The sequence below is a fragment of the Saccoglossus kowalevskii genome, chromosome 18 (genome assembly GCF_978046115.1).
Source record: "Saccoglossus kowalevskii chromosome 18, keSacKowa6.1, whole genome shotgun sequence".
NCBI lineage: Eukaryota > Metazoa > Hemichordata > Enteropneusta > Harrimaniidae > Saccoglossus > Saccoglossus kowalevskii.
In genome coordinates, this window is record NC_140658.1 from 17,548,670 (window position 1) to 17,568,018 (window position 19,349).

Sequence of the window (19,349 nt, forward strand, 5' to 3'; positions counted from 1 at the left end):
AGAGGGGAATCTAATTTGGATTGGTGTCGTAATGATATAATTTTATCTGCATGCCACCAAAGGGATTATTATAAAAAGAAACATGGGCATCCTTTATTAATTGGAAAAATAAGACAAATAATTTGGCGTCGAAAATAAAAAAAAATATCATTATAGAAATAAAATGACCAAAATAGAATTGTTACCCTCAAATGTATCAGCTAGTCTATCAAACATTAAATGTGGTAATGAGGTTATTAGTGAATATGGCTAATTGCTTTAATGATTTCCTTGCCACTATTGGCGTAAAATTAACACAGGTTTTTTGGCCCATTACCAGACTTCAAATTTGTCAATATTCATCCAGAGTTTGTTTTAAAACAACTCATTGACTTGTCTGTTACTAAGGCTACTGGCCTTGACCTTGTTCCAGCAAAATTACTGAAATATGGAGCTCCTGCCATATTTCCGTATTTAACATATTTATTTAACATGTCTCTGTGCACTGGAAAGTGGCTAAGGTAACACCTCTTCATAAAAAGGGGAGTAAGGCTGATATGAATTATTATCGTCCCATATCAGTGTTACCTATTGTTACTAAGAACTTAGAACGTGCTGTTTATACACAGCTGTATAATTTTCTTTAATTAATTAATAGCTGATAATTAGTCTGGGTTAAAGTCATCCCACTCTACCGAAACCACACTCCTCGATGTCTCCCATTATATTCTTTCCAATATGGATAGTGGGAAAATGACAGGTGCAATTTATATTGACCTGTCAAAAGACTTTGATACTGTCAATCATGTTTTATTATTCGGCAAATTGTTGAAGTTTGGTAATAAAGGCCTTGAACATGATTGGATGACAAATTATTTGGCATCATGGGAAAACTTTAAATTTGTCTACCGGAAATCAATGGCCGTTCTGTTGCTGTTGAACCGTCCCGCGAATCTTCCACATAGATTGCTATTTTACATCACTGCGGCTAAAAGGTGGGTAGTTATTGCATTCAATTTGTTAACAAATATGTACAAATACTAAATAATGGGAGGTAGGTGTTTCATGATTGTAATCGCTTCGTGGACAGTTGTCGCTGACGATGGTTCCAGTGCCAAAGACAGAGTGCTCGTTTACTAGTGCAGTGATGTGATGGTGTGAGCTGCAGTCCGGGTGCTATGAATTGGGAGATACAATGTAATCAGCAATCATAGCTAGCATATATATTGTTCATGTTGCTTCTAAAATATGCCCGACAAACAGCTCGTCGCAGTTATTCGGTCGCCACTTATCCTGATCATGGAGGTAAAAAACATCCGTGTCCTGATAGACAATCTGCATGGTGCTGTCTCCAGTGTTTTTGTAATTTTGGTAATGTGTTTTGAGAAATCTGATTTTTTTAAAAATATGCCTGTGCGTCGTACAGCTCTGAACACGAACATTAGAAGCAGACTGGCAACGCAAGCCCCATCAAGTCATTCCATGTGTGCCTCCAATTGATCGAATGTACAATGATACGCATTATTAACTTGTCGAGATAAATTGATACACTGTAATACCTCTACCCAAAGGAGGGCAAGTATGTTTGAGTTACAAATTTTGAGTTACAAACAAGTCTTATCATAATTTAAAGGTCACTGTGACCTTATTCAAAATTATTTAATTTGTACCCCATAAAAGTATATACTGAACATTACCATATGTTTTGTGTTGTTGATGTAACATTTTCTGTCTGCAATTTGGTCAAGATCTAAAGAAAAATATGTTTACTATGAATTTATTATTTTATTCTGTTTTAAAAAGAATGAGAACCTGTTGGTAACATTTTATATAATAAATTTAATTTAAGAAAAAAACACAAACTGTACACACTTTATTCTTTTATCCAAGATTTTGTATGATCATATTTTTATAATTTATACTATTTTGAAGTACTGTTTTTGAGTAAACTTAAAAAACATTTTTTAGAGAAATTTAGAAACAATACAGCAAAGGCAACACAGGCGTACACTACTGTACACTATTATGTAACACATATTTACAACAGCATAGTATACAAAACAGAAAATGTTGTATTTAAGTTAAACAATTCTCACACGTTGCGCATCTCCATGCCTGTCATAAAAGTGGTACCTCCCAACTGCCTGCGAAACATGTATCTAAACTCCAAATGCGCGGCCTTTGATCTGATTGAGTTTTGTCTAAACAATCATGTACATTTCATGATCGACCTGATCGCTTTTATCGAAGGTTCTAACTGGCAAATCTGCACGTCTGTGTTTCCGTTACTGATTTATCTGCATGATAGGTTGGAACTCCATTGACAATCCCTTTTCACAATGTTTGGTCCAGCATATTGGTTACAAGTGTACGAACAGTCATATCTCTGCCATTTCTATGCCAATCTTCTCCAAACTTGGTATGGTTAGTGTACTTATGGTTCTGGTTCTGACAACATATTGTGTGTGTGCTAATTTGCATACGTTTGCATATATTAATGCTTATAGACCAAATTGTGTCTGGCATTTCTATGCTGACTTTTTCCAAACTGTATTGACTGTCATGCTTATTTTTAAAACTGTTGCTCTCAATTTACAAATTCTCTCTATTCACACTAAAGCTTTTCAGTGTTTAACTTAAATTGCAAGAACAAAAATTTTTAGCAACTACATACAGATTTGTTCAGTGTAATCAACCAGATTTAAAAATAGCATACACTGCCTTATAGTCACTGTAATAGCAATGTAAGGTACCCAAAGCTGTAACTGCTTGTGAATGATTCCAATTTTCCATGAACAGCTTGGGAATCAACCATCTCTGATGGTTTTCTTGTTTTATTTACATATTAAGACATTTGAACAAAGTGATTTATTGAACTTAACACACAAAACCACCATTACCTGTAAATAGCATTTTATCTATTTGGAAACTGTACATGTATAACTAACCGGATGCAACACATACATGTGCGGTCAGAAGGGATTTAAATTTTGAGCAGTCTGTATGAAAAGGGGGATGATTTTTAGCAACGCTGTCGACTTTGTCGAGCGGAACTTATTATATGAGTGATTGTCCGTCTTCGTTCGTCCGTCGTCCTTGTCAATGTTTTACTTTTTCGACTTCTTCTTGAAAACTACAAGCCTGAATGCTTTGATACTTGGTGGAAATGTACCTTGGGTAGATCTCTCTCAGATTTGTTCATTTTGTATTGATATCTTCAATTTTCTAATTTTGGTGAATATTTTTGTTATTTTTGGTAAAAAGTGATATTTTCGGCTTCTTGTTAAAAGCCACAAGTCTAATTGCTTTGATATTACATATATAGGTACTACATGTGGACCACTCTCAAATTTGTTCATTTCATGATGACACTTCAATTCTCTAATTTTGATGAATATTTTTATCATTTTTAGTAAAAGTGATATTTTAGACTTAAAAAACCACAATCATATATGGTGAAAATGATATTTTTGAATTCTTGTTGAAAACAAGTCCCATTGCATTGATACTATGCATATTGTTCATTTTCTAATCATATCTTCTGTTCTTTAATTGAAATGTGCATTGCTAACAGCGGAGCTATCTCAACCGAGAGGCTGCTTGTTAAAAACTTCTATCTGAAAAGGGGTTTAGTTTTCTCACTTACATATGTATTACTACACCTGCTAACAATATTGTATAATTTTATCTTACCCCTTTGTTGTAATTATAAATTCATATTTTAACCCATTTATGCATTTTATCATTTTTTCGGACTGATATGTTTTTAGTCCCCGTTCGGACGAAGTCCGAAAACGGGGACTTATTTTTCGGTCTCCGTCCGTGCGTCTGTGCGTCCGTCCAGAGTCATATCTCAGAATCCCATGGACCGATTCCGTTCATTCTTTGTATGTGCCCAGTGGTTTAGCGAATCGATTCAAAATGGCCGACTGGCAGCCATCTTGTTTTTTGAAAATGTTGTATTTTGGACATGCTTTGTCAGTTTTCATTCAAACTTGGTACATAGATTATACATGTTAGGATACATGTCCATGACGATTTGTTTCACAATTGGATCAAAGATGACCGACTGGCAGTCTTCTTGTTTTTTGAAAATGTTGTATTTTAAACATGCTTTGTCAGTTTTCATTCAAATTTAGTACATATATCATACATGTTAGGATACATGTCCCTGGCCGTCCGTGAGTTCCTGAGTCTGTCCGTCCGTGTGTCCGTCCGTGTGTCCGTCCGTGTGTCTCTCTGTCTAGAGTCATATTTCAGAATCCTGTGGACTGATCTCGTTCATTCTTTGCATGTGCCTAGTACCTTATGTGGGGCATATGCACATGCCGTGGTTTCGTGATTCGATTCAAAATGGCCGACTGGCAGCCATCTTGTTTTCTGAAAATGTTGTATTTTGGACATGCTTTGTCAGTTGTCATTCAAACTTGGTACATAGATTATACATATTAGGATACATGTCCATGACGATTTATTTCGCAATTGGATCAAAGATTGTTGACTGGCAGGCATCTTGTTTTTTTTTATGCGGTATCTTGGACGTGCTCTGTCAGTTTTCATTCAAATTTCGCCCATACATGTACTTTATACATGTTAGGATGTATGTCCATGACAATTTGTTTCAAAATCTGGTAAAGGATGGCCGATTGACAGACATCTGACTTTTTGGCCTTACTACTATATTTCCACAATTTATGTACCATTTTCATTTGTATTTGGCATACATCATACATATCAGTGTGTTTCATAATCAGATCATAGATGGCCGAATAACGACAGTTTTTATTTTTGGCCATATTACTACTACACAGAACACGTGTTTTGATGTAAATAAACAATCTGTTGTATACGCCACTTGGAACTCAAGTTTCAAGGACACGCTCGCGACAACTCCTCCGCTTTAATATGACTAGCACAAAGAGAACTTTGAAAAATTTTACGGGGACTGCAATTTTCAATGACTTGTTTTTAATTGTAATTTTATCTTATTATTTCGTAGTCATTTTATTTTATACCCTATTTATGCATTTCTTTATTGTGTTCTCGTCATTTTTGCAGTGGATTGTTCAATTTTATGTAAAATTTTATATCTATATGCTGTGCATGAAAAACCATTTATGGATGTACTGTTTTAAATGAATAAATTACAAATTACAATTACAAATTTTGACCTCAAAACAAATCGATTTGTCCATGGTGTCAGCGATTATTTCCCCCAGCACATTTATCATCCCTATCCAACCACATCTGGTCTACTGGTAACTTCACTGTCCCTTACATGTGTTTAACCATTACACAACATAATTTTCAATACGCCACTATTAAACATCTGAACTCTGCCCCCCCAACCATAAAAAGCATGGGCAGTAGAAGCATTTTCAAACAAGAGCTGAAGAAAATGCTTCTCAGTGAGTGATATTTATCTATGTACATAGAGCATATTCATTTTAAAAGTATGCAAATTTGAATACTCTTATTAAATAATTTTAATATCATTCATTCATTGTGATGATTGATTATACTATTTACTGGTTGATCTCATTTATTTAATTCATTACTTTTGTTTGTTTACTGTGACTTTTATGACGACTTAATTTTTGACTCCCATGTGCGAAGCACAACATGGGATTCTTTGCAGTTAGTGTGTCTGTGTGTGTGTGTGTGTATGTGTGTCCGACTGTTCCACTGCTATCTCAAGAACCATACATCAGTTTTTGATGAAACTTGGTGCATAGATGCTCTGGGCCAATGCGCAGATTTGATTAGGTTTTGGTAAAAATCCATGCTCGTTAATTACCTAATTTGCATGATAATTAGCTAATTTTTAGCTTTCTATGACTGTTCCACTGATATCTAAAGAACCACTCATTGGATTTTGATGAAACTTGGTACATAGATGCTCTGAACTAATGCTAGGTTTTGATTAGGTTTTGGTTAAAATCCATGCCCGTTAATTACCTAATTTGCATGATAATTAGCTATTTTTTAGCTGTTCTATGACTGTTCCACTGATATCTAAAGAACCACTCATTGGATTTTGATGAAACTTGGTACATAGATGCTCTGAACATATGCGCAGATGTGATTAGTTTTTGGTAAAAATCCGTGCATATTAATTACCTAATTTGCATGATAATTAGCTATTTTTTAGTGGTTCCATGACTGTTCCACTGATATCTAAACAACCAGTCATTGGAATTTTGATGAAACTTGGTACATAGATTTTCTGAACTAATGCTAGGTTTTGATTAGTTTTTGGTAATAATCCGTGGATACTAATTACCTAATTTGCATAATGATTAGTCAATTTTCGGTTTTTCCACTGATATCTCAAGTACTAATCATCACATTTCAATGAAACTTGGTACATAGATGTCATATGACACTGCGCAGACCTGATAGTTTTTATGGTAAAATCAGTACATGTAAGTACCTAATTTGCATAATTAATTAATTTTCAGCTTTTGATATAAGTAGTGAGTATTACATTTCAATGAAACTTGGTACTTACATACTCAAGGACTATGCAGAGGTTGATTGTTTCGAATAAATATTTGTGCATATTAATCACCTAATTTGCATAATTAGTTAATTTTCAGCTTTTCCACGGGTATCTCAAGTACTAATCATCGCATTTCAATGAAACTTGGTACATAGATCCTTTAGGACTATGCAGAGACCTGATTAGTTTCAGGGTAAATAATTGTGCATATTAATTACCTAATTTGCATAATTAATTTTCAGCTTTTCTACTGATATCTAAAGTACTAATCATCACATTTCAATGAATCTAAAATTATGCAGAGACCCAATTAGTTTTTGGTAAATATTTGTGCATATTAATCATCTAATTTGCATAATTAACCAATTTCCAACTTTCACACTGATATCTCAGGTACTACCGGTAATCATCACATATCAATGAATGTTTATACACGGATGCTGTAGGACAATAGACAGACCTGGATAATTGTGGGTTAAAATCTGTACATATTAATTACCCAATTTGCATAATTAACCAATTTTAAGCTTTCACACAGATATCTAAAGTACTAATTTCTAGGACAATGTACAAACCTAATTAGTTTGGGGTAAAACTCTGTTCATATTATTTCCCCAATTAGCATAATAATTCATAATTTTTTGGTTCTAATCACATTTCAATTAAACTTGGTACATAGAGTTTTTGTTACATTGCACAGAGCTCATTAGTTTTACAATCAAATCTGTTCATGTTAATTTTCTGATTTGCATAATTAGTTTTCAGCTAAGTAATTTCAAATTATATTTAATGTGTCTCCAATACTCTCAGCACATGGGAGTTCTTTCTAAGCTTTCTTTGATTTTATTTAATATTAAGCGCCATGGACTAGACTAGTCCAAATGGGCTATTTCCTTGGTCCCCACTAGTATTATACAATTTTGTCCCGTACATGAACATGTAAATATTTTGTTTGTATACTGGTGAAATAAATAAATATAAATATAAATCTAGGACCAGTGATCATATTCAGACAAAACTCGGCAATCGGATAGTATGGGACAAACGAAAGGTTTTGTTACAAATCTGTGCATATTTAATCAGGAAAATTTGCATTATAATGAATTCTTCTGGTGCTAATATCTCAAAACAAAATCGCCACATACAACCCAGAACACTGACAATTATATTTCTAATAACAGATAATTTAAGGCACTTATATAAGATCTAACTAGTTGTTGTTGTCAATCTGTGCATCATTAATTCACTTTAACTTATAACTTTTTTGTATGAAGAAATTCTTGTTCCAATTGTACCTTGATAACTAATCTTATCATTTAAGTAGTAGATATGCAGTAACCGTATGTCAACAAGCTATTCTGATATCTGCATTAGGAGCATATATATTGCATGTTTTATATTATATATTTACTTCTCAAGAAAGCTGGCACAAAATAAAATGTTGTAGTATATTTCTGTACGGTTTAAATTAAGGTTCATTATACATTTCTTTTTATTCACAGGATAAATGCAGTACACCAATTAACTAAGGAGTTGTAATGAAGACCGGATTGGTGGAAATTTGTCAGATCCTGACCCTCCTAAACCTTGCATACATGCAACCTGATATTATTGTTTTGTTTTGCAAATGTGTGTTTAATATTAATTTGAATAAATGATTTTCTCAAATGATATATTTTAGGTGTTTTGTTTCCCCGTCTACTTCACGAATAGTTCAATAATTTATAAAACATGATGTTCAAAAGTGCCCTCAATAAATGTCTACTAATATTAATTATAAATAATGGAAGTTCAAAAGTATCCTATTTACATTCAAAAGTATACTGGTAATATCTTACAGTTAGGTAATAGACGATTTCAATAAATGTCTACTAATATTAATTAGAAATGAATGGAAGTTCAAAAGTATCCTATTTTACATTCAAAAGTATACTGGTAATATCTTACAGTTATGTAATAGAAGTGTTCAATGAATGTCTACTAATACTAATTATAAATAAATGGAAGTTCAAAAAAATCCTATTTACATTCAAAAGTATACTCGTAGTATCTTAATGTTATGTAATAGAAGATTTCAATAAATGTCTACTAATATGAATTATAAATAAATGGAAGTTCAAAAGTATCCTATTTACGTTCAAAAGTATACTCGTAATATCGTAATGTTATGTATTAGAAGATTTCAATAAATGTCTACTAATATTAATTATAAATAAATGGAAGTTCAAAAGTATCCTATTTACATTCAAAAGTATACTCGTAATATCTTACAGTTGTGTAATAGAAGATTTCAATAAATGTCTACTAATATTAATTAGAAATAAATGAAAGTTCAAAAGTATCCTATTGACGTTCAAAAGTATACTCGTAATATCGTAATGTTATATATTAGAAGATTTCAATAAATGTCTACTAATATTAATTATAAATAAATGGAAGTTCAAAAGTATCCTATTTACGTTCAAAAGTATACTCGTAATATCGTAATGTTATGTATTAGAAGATTTCAATAAATGTCTACCAATATTAATTATAAATAAATGGAAGTTCAAAAGTATCCTATTTACATTCAAAAGTATACTCGTAATATCTTACAGTTGTTTAATAGAAGATTTCAATAAATGTCTACTAATATTAATTAGAAATAAATGGAAGTTCAAAAGTATCTTATTTACACTCAAAAGTATACTCGTAATATCTTACAGTTGTTTAATAGAAGATTTCAATAAATGTCTACTAATATTAATTAGAAATAAATGGAAGTTCAAAAGTATCTTATTTACGTTCAAAAGTATACTCGTAATATCGTAATGTTATGTATTAAAAGATTTCAATAAATGTCTACCAATATTAATTATAAATAAATGGAAGTTCAAAAGTATCCTATTGACGTTCAAAAGTATACTCGTAATATCGTAATGTTATGTATTAGAAGATTTCAATAAAGGTCTACCAATATTAATTATAAATAAATGGAAGTTCAAAAGTATCCTATTTACATTCAAAAGTATACTCGTAATATCTTACAGTTGTGTAATAGAAGATTTCAATAAATGTCTACTAATAATAATTATAAATAAATAGAAGTTCAAAAGTATCCTATTTACGTTCAAAAGTATACTCGTAATATCGTAATGTTATGTATTAACATGAATTAAATATGCTCTCAGACAGTACCTATGCAGTACCACCTAAGCTTCTGTTCATTGGGACATGGGACCCTTTTGAACGCAAGGACCCTTTGAACTCCTAACACACGTGCCTTTTCTTTTTACACACCATCTGAGGGCGTTCTAGTAACTTTTGCGTTTTGGTAATGTTGCAAAGCGGGATTCGATCTTGCGTTCGAACGTGTGCCGTTTAACGGGGATATAATCCTTAGTATTATACCCTGCTTGCGTTGTAGTAGCCATTGTATCTGTGTTCTGGAAATCGCGTAAACTGTGTTACGTCCTTATATATGTGTGCTTTTTGGGATTGTCTCTTGAAACCAAGACTCGGCATTACCTTTCATTTGAAGTAAACGGCGGCTATTCGTCGTGGACTATTGAGGTCGTTGACTTCCACGTAATTTTTGAAACGACTTAACCATTTTTGTTGTAATATACCTGTAGTGATCACGGTTCTTGTTGTCAGAAAGTACTTTTCTGCGTCTCTCTCGTCTCTCCCGGTGTCTTTATGTTTTTTATTATATCTTGGAATTTACAGAATTCACTCGTGTTTTGCTTTTGTTGTTCGTCGACTTGGTTTGCGTAGGTCTCTAAACGGGTTTATATGTCATGTCGCCAGCCAGACAACTGTTGTAGCTGGTTCTCGTAATGTTGTAGATAATTTTGGAGTTCTGTAACAGACCTTCAATTTGTGGTGTCTCGGCTATTTGTTCGTGCTATTGTATTTGAGCGCGTCTCCCTCCTAAATGACATTGGTATTGACGTAGAAGTAATTTAGTTCTCCACCATGTGTTATGAACATGGACCTTCCTGTTCCTGGATCGGAAACTTCGTCTCGCTTGGCTGATCACTTACACGTAGAGATACCAGATTCGACCAAAATAAATACACCTTAGTTTATTACAGATAGTCCAGCTTTATTCACCCAAACAGTCAGCTGAGGTAACCCCTCGCTGTACAGTTTTCTCCTGCTTCCCCCTCCTACATAGGTTACACACTCTCTCTCATTAAAAGTCAAGTCTCCTAGGCGTGGTAGAATAAACATGCGATCAGCCAATCGCTGCAGTCGTTGGCACGATCACGTGATTACCATGCATGTGTCTCACGGTTAAAGCCTTGCAAAGTTGCCACTACTAAATACCATAAGTAAACAATCTATTTATCAAATTCCTGTAATATATGTCTATAATCTCCATCTTAAACATGCCAAGTGTTCTAAACAATAGTGTAACGGCGTGGAAACGGAATGTCCGTACGTGAAGTCTCTGTCATTACACATGAACACAGTTTTGGTGACTTCCGGTTGAACGGTGGCCGTCTAGTCATGCACTGCTTATGCAATGTATATTGATGTTTATCAGCTTACAATAGTTGTTGATAAAGGTAATTGATAAGCGAAGCATAACATTCTGTAAATAGACTGCGATGGTCATGATTGAAAAAGCCATTGGTTCATTCCAAAATAACGTAATTTGCGATACAATAGAACCATTTGTTTGACTTTACAGTTCATTTTTTGCCTGTGCATGTTTCGTGTAAACTGAAGTGTAAAATGCAGGGATGTATAACGTTTCACTATATTCAGCCGACTAGGAATATTGAACAACGTATCGCAGAAGTGGATGTCTAGTTTGATGAGTACTTAATGTGGGACATATGCACATGCTGTGGTTTAGTAATTCGGTCGAAAATGGGCGACTGGCAGCCATTTTGCTATTTTGAAATGTGGTATTTTAAAATGCTTCTTCAGTTTTTTTTTCAAATTTGGTAAATACATTTTTGATGTTAGGATATATGACTTGATGGTCTACTGCTGGTTCAGTTCCAATAGTCACATTTGTTGTAATTTTTTTTATTACTCACCAGGTCCACTATCTAACGTCTGTGTGAAGAGATTTGGGTATAGAACAACAATAATGACAGGAACATTGATATCATCCATCGGATACTTTTGCAGTTCCTTTGCACCAAGTGTTAATGCCCTATACATAACATATGGAGTATTAATAGGTGACTTATTTTCCACTTAAATTTTGCTTTTTAAATGTTTTTTTGCAAGTAGTGGTTAATTTTTGATGACCAATATGATCACTGGTGCACACTATTTTTAATAATACTGGGATGGTTTTACAGCTTACTGACCCAAGATGTGATATTTGATAAATTAAAGATCAGTGATTAAATGACTTTGTTGTGCTATAAGGTAAGTACAAGGAATGTACTGCCGGATGGTGATCAAACCCACTAACATGTTTTCATCTATATGTCATTGGGAAAACAGTGACTCACAAATTTAAAAAAGAGTATTAACGAGTAAATGTATAACGTTGACATTTTTCCCCCCACAGGACTGGGATACAGCTTAATACTGAGCCCTTGTCTTGGAATTATACCTCTGCACATTAAGAAGAGATACACACTAGCAAATTCACTAGCGGTATTGGGATCTGGAATTGGTCCATTTTTACTTACACCCATAATTCAACTACTGATTGACACGTACGGTTGGAGAGGCACGTTTATTGTGATGTCAGCAATCAACGCCCATATGTTTATCTCAGCATCTTTGTTTGCACCTCCAGACACAACCAGTCAGATGAAACTCGATCACGTCCCATGTCCCACTGATGATCAAGATTCTACAAGGCGACATCGTAATGACTGGTGTGCTACATTCGGCAGAATAGTTCATGCATTGGATGTAAAATTAATTTGCAGGCATCCCCCATTTGCTCTTGAAATTGTCTGCGCCTTTGTTGGTATCGGATTAGGCTCTGTTGCCGTGCCTTCATTTATCGTGCTTTATGCAAATGATCTCCAACTCTCGACTCCTAGTATAGTTTCACTTCTTATTTCTATATTTGCAATAGGTGGCATAATCGGAAGGCTCGCCCCAGCTTTATTGTTACTTATCAAATGCATTAATAGTGGACGTCTGTTTGGTGTTAGTTTACTCTTGGCTGGCATTTCTACAATACTCAGTCCCCACCTGACAATGTACTATGTTACATATGCCGTATATTCTGCATTGTACGGTTTTTTCGTTGGCATTGTGTTCAGCCTTTTTTCCCATGTTACGAAAGATTATGTTGGCGGACCAAACCTTACTGCTGCCGTTGCTCTGGCATCAGCGTTTTCCGGATTGGGCGCAATGATTGGACCAACCGTCGCTGGTAATATATATTTATTACTTTTAAACTTTACAAGTTTCTTAAAATGTTCAAAAAAGAAACCCTTAACTCGTACTATAAAACATGTAATTGTGTTTCAATATCATAGTCATACAACTCATTTCAAAGTCTGGTTATATCAACAACTCTAAATTAGAGTTTTAAACCATCGCATATTATCATAAATAATATTACCCTTATCTCAATTGCAGTAATATTTTATTTCATTTTAGGATGGTTATACGATGTAACCGAAAACTACACTGCGTCATTTTATTTTTGTGGTGGCTGTTCTACATTTGCTGGGATACTTATGTTAACAGTAGAACCAATCACTTTGCGAATCCAGCAGACAAAATAATCGTATAGTCCGTAAACAACGAATTCGTACGTAGAAGGTTTTCCACATCATGGGAGACCTGGTACGTGTGATTACACAAGACAGGCAGCTGCACTTCAGTTTCTGGGAAAATTAGCTGATGTGCATCACGTATGTTACTGCGTTTTAACTCAGTCACCTGCACGATGTGAAGGTGAATAATTTTCATTAAGATACTTTATTTTAACAGTGCGGCAATAAACAAAATCCAAACGCAACGAGAGGCATAACGACATAATGATGATCAAGTTGGCGGCGATGATGGTGTGAACGCTACGTATGTTGCCATCTTGGAAATAATGTAAATTGTCATTTAGTTGAAATTTATGTTTTATTTAGCCTCAAATACGTTCTACTATTCTTGTGTACAGTGATAACTTACTGCTAACGTTCTTTTCTGTTACTGTTAAGTGACCGAACCGGATGAACGCAAATGCGTCTATCAGATATGTGATTAGCATATGAGATTAGCTTAAAGCGTAATCCATATTTTGTATATCCTGTACACTGTTAATTATGCCAATTTAATCTGTTTAAAAGTAGTATTAATATAACCTTACTGGGTCATTCATCGATTGTAGACTGAGTTTCAACATGTTTCATGAATGAATCGATTCATTAAAGTTAAACATTTAATATATAGTCCATGTAGTTTTGTTATTCCGAATGCCACGAATACAACAAATATACATTAAATAATCAGCACATTTTTTGACTAGCAATGATGATGTTGCTGCCCCTTTGCAAACCAACAAGGCAAGTTCCCACATGGAATCATGGCCTTAAATTGAAAGTTCGTGCAAATGCTCGCCATTGCGGAACATTACAAACCCAAACTAGAAAGTCCCCGGATGCAAGGATTCATAAAACTACCTCTAAAACAAAATTCTCATGAAATTAATTTATTTCGTTTTGGCAAGGTCATATGATAAATGGGTTAACATTGGGCGATAACTTTATATCATTGCCATTATGTGAGCGATCACATACTTAGCGAAGCAGCGTTTAATTTGCGAAAATTAACGTAACACAACTATAGTGAAGTAATCGATTGAAAAGGATTATTAAAGTTTAATTAATAAGACTTATTAGACAATCTCGTTGAAAATGCCAAACACTAAAAGTAATCTATATAATTATTTCTGATGTGCACACCAGCGGACAAAACGCTAACTAAATTGAGAAATATCATCTTCGTGATAATATGACGTGTTTATTGTGTACAATATGCCATTATATGACACTAGCAGCTATTGATCAATCACCTTACCAAATACATTAAATTGCTTTAATACTCCTCGATTCTTTGAGTACGTGACCGTGAAATCGCGATTCATTATGTGTATTTCAATGACGGAGAAAGAATAAAAGGTACACACAATCAATAAATATTCGGTGTCATGACACTACCTATCAACTCCGCCAAGAGGTTGTGAACGAAAGACCAATTACTTTCCCCATAACATGAACCCATTGCGTTCAATAATGTCAATTGCCTGCAGTACCTATGTACTGTGTTTCTAGATTCCAGCCCAAACAAATTTCTGTAGTACACCCAACGTTTGAGAGAATACATATCACGGTCAAGTTGTTCACACACACTAGGTTTAAGATTCAATTTGCTGTTCTCGCCTTTAGCTCATTTATCATGACCTTTTAGCGACAACAAAGCTCAAGTGAATTATACAAAATTGATTAATAAATGATTTGAAATTGACATTTGTGTATTTTAAACAATTTCTCATATTTCTCATATGAATATTTTGAACTTTGCATTCGAATTATTTTTAGTATTCTATACCAATTTGCGTAACAAATTGTATTTACTTTTTGAATTAGAATGCGAGAGACTGCCCGTCTGCAGGTTTGTAGTTGATATGAATTTTTCATAGTTGATGCTGACGTCACAAAATAAATTATATTAACATAATGTATGCAAATTTGTTCTAAATGGCTGACCTCCTGAATGTGTTGGTTGTTCACGTTATGAACACAATGAATACAGTTACTCCAACCAAAAAGAAAACTATTAAATCGCCTATACCAAGGAAACAATGTGCATTGTTTGTGGCAGTCAAATAAAAAATATAGAAAACCGGAGGAGACTGTTTCATGAGATCAACAGAACTAAGACATGCGAAGAAATCAAATTTGTTGCGACAGAGACAATCTTTCCAACTCGTACGCTTGCAGAATATGTCGACTGAGAGCGTCGACTCTGCATAAAAACATGGGTACAGGAAGAAATTTAAACAAAGTAAGCGAGAATTATTGGTATAGCGTTGTTAAATATTTCTTTTTTTATCGCCATGAAAAATACGTAAGTACGTAAACAATTCGATTAAAAACCAGACAAAAGTTAGTAATAATAAACAGTGATAAATAACAAATAATTGATTCTACATATAAATATTTTGTCATTTTTTTGTATATTTCCTACTTCCTTTCTTCCAATGTGTAAAGCAGTCTGTACACTCTTTTTATGCCGTCACTCTTTTCTAATCAGAATCACTCCTTTGTCGTAGAAGAAAAAAGAGAAAATAATATAAAACCGATAGTTATATAAAGTGGGTTTAGGTAATACGTTCTTGTTTGAAATTTCACCTACCACGAAGAATAATTTGACTCGTACAGTAGTCAACACGCAAAATTTAAGAGATTTCTCATATGTAGATCAATAATCATTGCATACTTCAAGCTTCTGCAGATGTCGAGAAGATAACTCTTTCACGAAAAGTCCAAATTGTTCTACTGCCGATGAATCTTCTGCAAGGAGGTAAGGATGTATCTTCTACGCCGGGAAAACGAAAATCGCTACGTTACCCCGTAATCTCATTATTTACGTCATGCGAGAATACTTTCAAAGTTACTCTGCGAAACGATCTGTTAAATATATAGCATGTAATATTTTAATTCGTATGTAGTCCACCATTACGTGGAATTTAAGAGATTTCTCGAAAAAAACAACAACATCCGTACGAAGATCTACCATCATCGCATACTTCAAACATCATTCTATACAACGTGTGTGTGGTCAATACGTCTTGTATTACTTGTTGTGTAGATGTCGAGGGACATTTGGTAGACAATTAAAGGATGCTTATGTGAACAGATATATCGAGAATTTTACCGGACTCAATCTACTCTTATGACAGATATCCCCCCCCCGCAGTTTTACTAGGTTAATGTATGTGCGTGTGTGTGTGAGCGCCATCTACCGTTCATTCAGAAAATTCATTCGGGGTGTGATGTCATTGCTCGTACCGTTTAAAAAAATTAAAATTCATGCTAATTTATTCACGACGTCTGCGTTACTTGTTCTATTTGATATTTAATCTATGCAAATTTATTCACACAATAATATAGTGACGTCATAATTATTCAAATTCCGGTACACGGTAATTTATGATAATTTATGCACACATTTGTATTGTGATGTCTTATTTAGACATCGTTTTATGGTCGTTATGATATTTCATGCTAATTTATGCACTGATTCTATTATGACGTCATGATTATTCAAGATGAACTATAGTTTAACCTAAACTACTTGATGTTAAAACATTATTATTATGTTTTTTATTCATTTTATTGGGAAAAACCCGTACGAGTATTTTTAAATCTTGTCTCGACACGTATAATCGGTTTACGTGAGTTTCCCTATAGCAACATTTTTCGTTAATGTTAGAACACACAACTCATGTACTGGACTTGAATACGTCGCTTGTCGTTTCCTTGGAGCTTGGCCTATTCATGCCGACATCGAGAGTGAATGTATATATTCAATGTCTTGTACCAGATGTCTATCGTGAGTATCGATCTCAATTCTGAAAGTAGAGTTGGCATGGTGCTCTTGTTTTTTTCAAACATGCAATGTGATGAGAGGTAGAATATGGACTCCTTGAATGTTTCATTTTTGAGACCGGGGATATATGTTTTGCACCGTTTATTTTGTCAAAATGTCGGCGTCATATTGTATATTACGTTTAATAAATGAAACCATCGAGATACAGGGTTAGGTCTTCCTGTCGTAACTATCTCCAATTTCAAACTGTTCTGTGCTTATTATTTATAAGGTCAACATCCTGGTCCTGGTGCCACAACAAATAAATAAATATACGAATAACTCGAGTTCCTCTCTTATAAAAAACAATCAAGACCGACACACTGTGACAACAGTCATTACAGGACCATCTTATTCAGCCTGTTCAATCGAAGATTTCAGGGCAGTCACACGCCATCCAGTTCTAATCTCGCTATTGCTAAAAATCAGTCAAATGCATAGGTTCTTTCTCACCAGTAGTGTCCATGTAACACAGCCTGTACAATCATTGTTTGGCGAATTTCTAGATACGACTTACAAGATGGTTTATAATGCTACAACCCTTTCGAAGCGTGACAGTTACTATGAGAATATGCAAATATATGTATATGGCTCATGCAAACTGATTGTCTCAAGGTGTATTAATAGGGGATTAAGTATACTATACAAAAATAGAGATTTCTTGCTGTACTTTAGTCTTCCATGTTTAAGATATGTATTCTGGCAGGCAGCAGCTGGTCAAGACTCGCCCCAAGACTCTCCAGGACTGGACTGCGTCTATCGTGGTGTACTCGCCAAGACCAACTAAAACAACTCTTTATTCGCTTTCAAAACATTAACCAATTACAAAGCAGTAAAAAGACTCTAGGGCGTAACCTTCAATCATAAAGCCAATCACACTAAGTACTGAACACGTCATATCTTTTGATTAATCGTTCACTACATTAATAATTGGGAATACAAACTGTCAGAAATAGTAGTCCGAATAGCGACGGTTATATCGTAATTAGTTCCAAATCACTGAGTCGAGTTCCGTCCAGAACTTCGCATGGCCTAAACGATGCCATACATAACACAACCATTCATTCGTAATCAGCTAATTAAGTCGATCAACAGATACACAAAAACAAATTCATCATAGGTCACGAGGTGATTAATTCACCACGTGTCTCAATTTTTAGTTGTACTTAGGTTGGTAAGACTATATTATTGGCAAGACCATATAAGGGTACATTCAATTAATTCGTCCACAACCTGCTGGTGCTTGACATACAATTATTGTCTGAATGTAATGCCATGGTCCATCTCATTATGCGTTGAATTGCGTCACTTAGTTAACATATATACCATAATGTTTGTTAATGAGTTTCCAGACTTTTCACTCAATTTCGTTATTAGTGCTTGCATAAAGTTGGATGCAATAGTCCGTAAATATCCTATCAATAAACATTTAAATGACACATTTATGTCCCCGTAAAACACTGTGTTATTTTGAAAAGTGTATTTTTGTGTGTTTACAATGTCCTTAATTTTCAGCAAAAAGTGTTTCAATGACTCCCAAAAACACTTTTGTAAAAATACTAAAACACTACAATTTTGATAGAGAATACAGATGTTTTATTATATAATACAACATCTGCTTTCAATTGTAACGGCGTGTTTTAGTGAAAAACATGAAAGTTTTTCCAGGATTTACTGTGTAGAACGGGTATTGATTTCTTTGAAGACAAAATCCCCATTAAAATGATCACTGCTAAATTACTAGCAATAAAAAATATATAACTCAAGAGTTGATATCCTAATGAAATAATCTCGTGAAGTAGATGCGCAAATAATTTAGTATTGATGGTTAAAAGACAAACTGATTTTTATGATTCAAAATAAGAATACTTAATCTATTGAACACATAATAACCATGGGTACTAGGATAAAATGTATGAGATGTTTAACAGCGAATATTTGAATCGTTGAATTTGAACAAAATTATGTGTGATTATCAAATTTACAACAATACTGACGAACTGGACCCCGCCAGAATACAAAAGATGAAACGATTTTTCAATTTGATTGGGCATGTATTAGCAAAAAAAATAGCGGCATTGGTAACAGCAAAATAACTCAAGACATAATTAATCGCAAACCTGTAACATATTTGCTGTGGATCATTTGGAGAGGGAAAATTGAAAGACAAATTGAAGAAATGTTACGAAAAAATAATTTTCCTAGTGTTCGAAAATCGAGCAAACATGTTGTGAACAATAAGTCCTGTCAATGTGATAGTTGTACTTAAATGCTGTATGAATATATTTTGTTGTTCTCACAATCA

General features: G+C 34.0%; 1 protein-coding gene across 2 annotated transcripts in view; it reads left to right on the plus strand.

The window, feature by feature from the left end:
• The window catches only part of LOC102805992 (monocarboxylate transporter 13-like), a 31,288-nt gene extending 17,446 nt beyond the window's left edge, over nucleotides 1-13,842 (plus strand). The window contains exons 2-4 of one of the 2 annotated variants that reach the window (XM_078013763.2): nucleotides 11,518-11,661; nucleotides 12,000-12,824; nucleotides 13,055-13,842. In XM_078013763.2, the coding sequence (XP_077869889.2) occupies nucleotides 11,518-11,661; nucleotides 12,000-12,824; nucleotides 13,055-13,182 (1,097 nt within the window). In that variant the 3' untranslated portion in view covers nucleotides 13,183-13,842. The remainder of the gene's footprint in view (nucleotides 1-11,517; nucleotides 11,662-11,999; nucleotides 12,825-13,054) is intronic. The other variant, XM_085492708.1, reaches the window with a different exon arrangement.
• Nucleotides 13,843-19,349: the final 5,507 nt, after the last annotated feature.